The 8,586-nt window shown below is 33.9% G+C and overlaps 1 protein-coding gene across 1 annotated transcript in view; it reads right to left on the reverse strand.

Moving 5' to 3' along the window:
* Positions 1-1,726, reverse strand: part of LOC111371180 (endoglucanase-like) — a 4,684-nt gene extending 2,958 nt beyond the window's left edge. The window contains exons 1-6 of the mRNA XM_022993084.1: positions 1,455-1,726; positions 842-1,042; positions 693-770; positions 466-618; positions 232-340; positions 3-151 (exon numbers count right to left, since the gene is read on the reverse strand). Coding sequence (XP_022848852.1) covers positions 3-151; positions 232-340; positions 466-618; positions 693-770; positions 842-1,042; positions 1,455-1,610 — 846 coding nt within the window. The 5' untranslated portion in view covers positions 1,611-1,726. The remainder of the gene's footprint in view (positions 1-2; positions 152-231; positions 341-465; positions 619-692; positions 771-841; positions 1,043-1,454) is intronic.
* Positions 1,727-8,586: the final 6,860 nt, after the last annotated feature.

An 8,586-nucleotide genomic window follows, 5' to 3' on the forward strand; every position in this document is an offset into this window, starting at 1 on the left:
GCTTTGATAGTAGTGATCGAAAAATCCTTTGAACCACATTGTACTCCACGAACACCAGCAGAAATTAGTATCTTGGAGTAGATGAGAAGTATCATCGAAGAGCTAGTAACATATTGTAGGTTACTGCTGTCTCTAATATAAAGCAGCCCACCTGAAAATAAAAAAATTTCACCACAGAAAGATGATTTATTCATGAATTTCAGACATCAACAATTCAATTTTGATGTTTACCAGGTGTTGTCTTAATCTGAAGAGAGCTACTTCCTGGCATCAATGCACATACAAATGAATCAGCACCAGTTTTATACTTAGCCAAATTTGTCTTTCCCTTCAAAAATTCCTGATCAAAATCCTATCTTGTTAATGTTACATATTAGACAATTCTAAAAAAGAAAAATAAATTAACGTGTTGTAAAATAAATTAACGTGTTGTCTAATTCTACGTAATAAACTTGTACTACATGCCTTTGCTAGCAAAGTTTGAGCTCCGGCGAATTTGTTATCCCAGCTGAACTCGGAAACTGCCTGGCTCCAACCGTCATTGCTCGCGGCATAGTTCAAATAGCTGTTATCTCCACTTGCTTTGTAAAGCCAAGCAGCAGCCCATAGCAACTCATCCTGAGAAAATTGTGAACCCAAATAATTCCTCTAAAAGGAAAGAAAAACAAGTAAGCATGTGCTCGGGTTTTTACCTGATAACCCGAGTAAGAGCAGTAGAATGGGCAAGAACCCTGATAAGATCCTCTAAACTTGTCCGCAAACTCAAATAGCTAAAGAAGACAACATAATAGTTAGTTTAGTGACGGCAAAGGCTCGAAAGGGGAAACATTGTTCGACTTACCAATTTTGAATGGCGTAACAGCCTATCAGAATATTTGGAATCAGCCACTTTAAAAACAATTGATGCAGCAGCAAGGGCAGCAGCAGCCTCTGCTGCCACCTCGGATCCTGGAGAACTAGACGTAATCTTGTAAAGTGTCCGAGGAGTGTCCATATCTTCAGGACGCTCCCAACATTGATGATCTCTATTTGCATCTCCAACCTGCAGACGTATCTTTTGTTATTTTAAAAATTTTAAAACTTCATCATTCAGACTAGGAGTCTCTTAATAAGATTGACCTTTAATATGGATTCTCAAATTTTAGTATGGTATCAGATTCCATTAAGTTCTAAAAAGCAATTTGATTCAATTAAAACTCAAAAAATGAACATGCAGATTTCAAGATTGATTTGTTCAAACGAGTTGTCATCTTGCCTGGACATGCTAAGAGATTAAATCTCACGTCGAAAAAAGCTGAAAACATAGGCCAATTTATAAGAACTTGAACTACTTTTATTAAGGTTGATCTTTTAATATAGAACCTCGCGTCTTAATACTATCCTAGGCTAGAATTTACCCTTTATTTTCTAAACTTCAAGGGCAACAAAGTTTCATAAGATTTTAACATAGTCACCTGAGTATATAGTGTGGTAGATGAAGTGTGTGCTCGGAGTAAGTATTCTGCTCCCCATCGAATTGCGCTGCGTATGTGACCGAGCTGGTTGGCGGCAGAGATCTCAGTCTGATATTCAGTGACAGCCCAACTCAACAAAGAGACAGAAAATGCCATTGGCCACCCAAATTTGATATTGTCACCAGCATCATAGTATCCTCCAGTCAAATTCACCTGCAAAAAATATTAGAAAATTAACACTTTCCCCACGAATGAAGTACCTTGATAATCAAGACCGCCCTCAAGTTATGAAAACTTCTGTCGGTCTTCTTCTTGCTCTCGTTTCGTTTAGATAAAAAAGTTGATAAAAATTTAGGTCAAATTCAACAATTATTTAATTACACATTTCATCGGATTGACAACTTTTATTAATTTTTCAATCGTACATTTCATCAATTTTTATCAAAATCTACTTAAGATATGTTTTCTAGCACAACCAAACAAGGGCTCAGTTAACTACCTAGCNATTGTATGTCGATGACATACTACTTGCCTACAATGGTATAGGCTTATTGCACAAAGCTAAGATATTTCAATCAAAGAATTTTAAAATGAAAGATTTTGGTGACGCTTATTTTGTATTAGGAATACAGATACACAGTGATCGTTCTCGGGGTATTCTTGGATTATCACAAAAGAGCTATATTGATATGGTACTTAAGAGATATGGAATGCAAGATTGCAAACCAGGATATATCCTTGTTTCTAAGGGAGACAAATTTAGTCTCAATTAGTGCCCTAAGAATGACCTTGAAGAAAAGGCAATGTAGAGAATTCTCTATCCTTAGCAATTGGGAGTTTGATGTATGCTCAGGTATGCACACGTTTGGATATAGCATTCATTGTTGGAATGCTAAGAAAATTTTTAAGTAACCCTAGGATGGATCATTTGAAGGTAGCCAAGAGGGCTATACGATATTTATAGAGAACAAAAAATTACATACTCACATACAGGAAATCAGACGAATTGAAGATCACTGGTAATTTTGATTCTAATTTTGCAAGATGCCAAGACAATAGGAGATCTACATCAGACTATGTCTTTCTACTGGCTGGAGGAGCTATATCCTGGAAAAGTGTTAAACAGACACTCATAGCTTCTTCAACTATGGCGGCGAAGTTTGTAATATGTTATGAGACATCTAATTAAGAAATATGGCTACAGAATTTTGTCACTAATAAAAGCCCAAGATTAGCTAACCAAGATGGGGTGAATTGATTTTCTAAAACTTTTTGAAAATGATTACAAACTTAAACAAATAGCAGTTAAATCAATATTGCAAATATGATAAGGCGAGTAAATAATAAGTAGAAGGAAAGAGAAGGCACAAACAATATAATTATGGAAGTTCGATTCAATCAACGATCTACGTCCCTCATTACCAAGCTCTCCGCATAAGTAAGGCCTTTTTAACTATTGTTGATTGACTTATGATGAAATCCAACTCTTACAACACTTTCGATAACTTATAACCAATGAGCACGGATTCTTTTATAACGTAGAAATTTCTGGGACTTCAACACAACCTATAGTCAAACAACAGAATAAAACTATAAGTAAAGCTTCTCTCTTAATAAATGATATGATCTATTAAGTATCAAAAGAGAAGTAGGCTAATACTTCAATGAATAGCAATGAGTATAGTTCAAGTATTGAAGTTGAAAAACTTTAATAAGATAAAAGATTTTCACAAAATCTAATCTTTCAAAAAGTTTTTCAAAGAATAGATGTTTTGATCTTATAAAGATTGAAATCTAAAATAGTTGAGATCAATAAAAGCCTCACTTAAATGCCCAAAGAAAGCTGTATCAAATGAAGAAGAAAAGTGGTATTTATAGCACTAAAACAAGCAAAAATTCTATCAATCTAAATACATGATCCGAATGTTCGGTTTGAGTTCAAACGGTTAAAAACTAGCCATTTGAGTCAAAAAGCAGAATGGTCAAAAAAGTGACCGTTGATTATCCGGATGTCCAGATGGGCAGAAATTGTCCCCCGAACTTTTTCCTTCGTGATAAAATTGATCAATATAAGTTCTTGGAGGATTTTCTCAATTATTTTGAAAGATAAGTGTTTTTACAAATATTTGATTGTTGAGTCGAAATACTTATCTTTTTTTGAAAATTTATGCAAATATACTTTCGTGTCGTGAATTTGTTCTTGTACATAAAAATTCTTTTGAGTTATAGTCGATGCTAGAAATTGAAGTGTTTTTTAACTTTACATAAAAATTTAATGCATCTATATCTAATGTCTTGAAGTTTGATGATCGATCTTTTCTTCAAAGTGAAAGCTCAATTTTCTCTCTATGTTCGGCAATCACCAATTTCATTTGTCAGCGTGCATGTCTCTAGATCTTGATTTTCGTGCCTTGATTTTGCAATAATCACTATCAACACTCGAAATCAATTTGTTAGAATTAAATGCAATTTGTTTGTGATAATTAAAATGAAAAGTCAACGATTTAGGTCAACAATTTCTCCCCTTTTTTATTATGACAAACAAGATAATTTGCAAAGGATAAATTAACAAATTGATGAAGCATAAATTGACAAAGGATATAAAATTTTGAATTTTGCAAATACATTCGCCCTAACGTTTTTACTTATACTCCTATCAAAACTTTATAAGTTCAATATGCAGATTTTATAAGTTTTACAGTGTTTCCCCTATTTTGCAGAATCATCTACCTATCTTCTCCTTTTGGCATAAGTAAAAAGATATTAAAAAAACTTGAACATACATTAAATATGCAAGGAAGTCAACCACAAGAAAATCATTCAGAATGTACCAAGCATGAAATAAGATAAAAGTTTGTCAAAATAGTGAAATTATAAAATATAGGACAAAAGGAAGTACTAAAGAAAAATAATCTAAGGTATCGGGGGCGACGGTGGCAGCGAAAAGCGAGCATAGATGTCAACGAAGAATGCTTGTTGCTGCACCTGCATCTTGGCCTGTCGATCTGAGATAGCGGTCTAATGTGCCTAAATCTGAATGAGTAGGATACCAAGACTATTGATGGAGGAGGTGAGAGAATCGATGCATCCATGGAGGAGATTATACTGCTCCTCGGTGAATTTAAAGCGACCTCCTAAGGGACGGTGTACACTGGGACCGAGAATGTTGAAAGTAGGAACTGTGGCTTTAGGCTCATCCTCAGTTTCATCTTCGACTACTTCTTCAAAAGTAAGGGTAGAGGGACCAGAGATAGGGTCGAATCCTTTTGTATGTGCTACCCATTGACCATAAAATAGCTTGCCTCACTTCCATGCATGTGATAGCTTGTCCCAACCAAAACTTGTCCCTTCTATTAATCAATGCACACAAATATGCTAGCTTGGACAGACATAAGCAAATGCTTGCCCTTACGTTCAAAATTTCATTGCCAAGCTACATGAAATAGATTTTCGGAAGGCCACAAAAAAATTATTGCTATGGTCTTTTGCGATTTTCATGCATTTAAGTGTTTGGATATTTATGGTATCGATGGGTCAAAATGTGACAAAAGTCTCATCATCCAAGGAAACGTCAAAATGTTTAAAAATTTTGGTTAAAAGCATCTCGTATGGTAAAGCTTTGATATAACATGATGAATGAACTAACTTTATGATACCTAATGCAATAGTGGAAAAATCCAATTTCCGATTGAAAAGAAATTAGTCGAGAATGAAAAGATCGAATGACCTTACTTCATTACGGTGACCTTTTCTAGGTAAAATGATATGTGCGATGATGTTATGTAGTACTTTTGCATAGAAGAGTCAATTGCACTGATTTTTGTTATATTTTCAAAATTCTTTTTGGTACCTAGATGATAAGCTTCGGTAAGATTATAACCTTCGAATGTGAGATGTGCTTTGTGAAGAAAAATTTGTGTTTCACATTACTCAAGGTTTAAAATGTCACGAATGAGTGTTTTGGTGATGATAGTACGTTTATATTCAAGTAAACATGAAATGCTATCCGAATGATGATTTATAACCATTTTTTTATAAAAACTCCTTTACGAGGCATGGATATGCATGCTCTTCTAATGCAGCAACCGAGACCTAACCATATTTTTAAAAAATTATTCTATATAAAATGCAAGAGTTTCAATAGTAAAATGGACAAAATCAACATTTTTACCTATTAGAATTGGGGATTTTTCAAAAGGATTGACCAGTACCTCGGGCTCCAAGTCCATGTCTTCATAGAGATCGTCTCACCATTTTCTTTACACGTATCCCAGTTCGTTTGCCATGTTGAGACCCCGACATCTATGAATTTGTTTAAGTATTGAAGAGTAGAGAACTAGGGCACGATTTTAGGGCAAAAGTGAGGAATTTTGAATGCAAGTTGCAAAATTTGGGATTTTGAGAGCTTTAATCTCCTGGGTGTTTAGATTAGATGAAGAGATTGAAGTTTTTTACAACGATTTTGGGTGGTTCGAATGACTTTAGGGAGAAAAGTGTGAGGGAAAGTGAAAAATAAAGACCACAGTTCATGATTTAAAAACTGAAATATCATAGATCAGGACATTCGGATTATTAACTGGACGTCTGGATTGACAGAACTAAGAGTTTCCGTCAAATCGGACAATCTATGACTCGTCCCATTTTTTTTTTAAATTAAACATGGTTATTCCCAAATATATTAAAAATTCATAAATGCATGCAAACTATGCGATAGGCGAAATTAAGTTCATTGCACTTCATTTTCATCAATAATTCCTAAATCTCTTCGAATGTGTGAAAATCGATCATGTGCTTGAGGTTTGGGGAAAATATCAGCCAAATGATTCTCGATTTTTATGAATTCTAACACGTGTCTCCCTTTTGTGCATGATCTAGAAAGTGGTGTCTAATTTTAATGTGTTTAGTTCGGGAGTGCAAGACACGATTTCTAGACAAGTTGATGGTACTAGTATTATCACACATAATGGGTACGTGATCGTAAGATAAGTGATAATCACATAGAGTTCATCCAAAATGCTTGTGCACAACAACTTGTTATTGAAATGTATTCCGCCTCGACGGTGGATAGTGCAACGGATTTTTTTCTTGATAGACCAAGACCCAAGTGCAAAGCCTTGAAAGTTACAACTTCCAATAGCACTTTTATGATCAATATTGCATCCGTCCCAATCGGCATCCAAATAACTAATTAAGTCAATGTGAGTGTCCTTTGGATACAAAAGTCCTAAAGTTCTAGTTCTACTTAGATATCAAAAAATTCTTTTTATAGCATGTAAATGTGATTCCTTAGAATTATATTGAAATCTGGCATACAAGCATACACTAAATATCATATCGGATCTACTAGTAGTTAAATAAAGAAGAGATTCAATCATACCTCGATATTTTGTGACGTCAAATAGATTGCATTACTCGACTTTAGGTAATTCATATCAAACATTTTAAGAATAGAATCACTTAAGACAAGTTTTTTTGAATTTTTCAAGCATTTCATCATATGAATTAGATAACTCATCATAAGAAACATTTTTCAATTGAACTTACCTCGTCTTCGATCATCATGAAGCACATGCTGGCAATTTCATCTTGGCCATCGTTTTCATTTTGTTCCTCATCGTCACTATAATCCCATATAGCTTGGAGTGCCTTTTTCTTGAAATTCTTCTTTTTATTCAAGCACTCGGTTCTTCTATGACCGATCTTGTCACAATCATAACAACCGATTTTCTTATTTTTTTCTTCGCCCTTTTCCTTACTCTTTTGAAATCTTCAATTATTACGGAGGCCTCTCCATTTTTTTGACAAGAATGACTAAATCATCAAGCTCTTCATCGCTCATGTTGTCATTTGATATTCCTTCTTCAATTGCTGATTTTAAGGCAATTTGACGTTTAGGAGGCTCCTTTGATTCTTCTTTCTTTTTCTTATTTTCTGCTTGACCTCGGTATTTTTGAGTTCATATGTCATTAATGTTCCATAGAGTTCTTTCAAAAGATACGTATTAATAACCTTGGTATTCTCTATCAACATTCTCAACGGGCTCCATTCTTCTGATAGTGACCTAAGCATTTTGCTAACAAGTTTGTCGTTACAAAATTTACGATCAAAACCTTTAAACCCATTTATAATATCGGTAAAATGATTAATCATATTAACAATGGGTTCATCTTGTTTCATGAATAAAATCAAGTGCATGCCAAATGTCATATGCGGATTCACATGTGTTAATTCGATTAAATTCATTTCTATCTAGTACAGAATAAAGTAAGTTTTTAGCTTTGGCATTTAGAGATAATTTTCTCTTATCTTCTTCATCATATTCCTCTCTAGATTTAGGAATATTTTATTCTGATTTTCCATCAATTTTAATAGTTTTGGTAGGCATATAATAACTGTATTCAATAACTTCCCAAATATTATAATCAATAGAATGAATATAGATCATCATCCTAGCCTTTCAATAATTATAGTGTGTTCCATCAAAGAAAGGAGGTCGGTTTGTGGAGTGCCCCTCAAGATTTTGAAAAAACTTGATTAACCATTACTCAAGATTGTAAAATCTTTTGAAAGTGAGTACAAGCTCTAATACCAATTAAAAGCTCAAGAATAGCTAATCAAGAAGGGGTGGATTGGTTCTCTAAAACTTTTCAAAAATGATTACAAACTTAAACAAATAGCAAGTAAATTAATATTGCAAATAAGATAATGCAAGTAAGTAAATAATAAGTAAAAGGGAAGAGAATACATAAACGATGTAATTATGGAGGTTTGATCCAATCAACGATCTACGTTCCCCATTACCAAGCCCTCAATCATGAGCAAGGCCTTTTACACTATTGTTAATTGACTTATGTACAATTCAATCCTTACAATGCTTTCGATGACTTACAACCAAGGAGTATCGATCCTTTTACAACGTTGAAATTTCTGGGACTTTAACACGACCCACAATCAAACAACAACATTCAAGTAAAAGCTTTTTCTCTTAGTAAATGATATGATCTATAAGTATCAAGCGAGAAGTAGACTAAGACTTCAATGAATAATAATGAGTATAACTCAAGTGTTAGTTGTTGAAAACTTTAATGAGATAAAAGATTTTCACAAAATTTGATCACTCAATTTTTTTTTT

Source organism: Olea europaea, chromosome 22 (assembly GCF_002742605.1).
Source record: "Olea europaea var. sylvestris chromosome 22, O_europaea_v1, whole genome shotgun sequence".
Lineage (NCBI taxonomy): Eukaryota > Viridiplantae > Streptophyta > Magnoliopsida > Lamiales > Oleaceae > Olea > Olea europaea.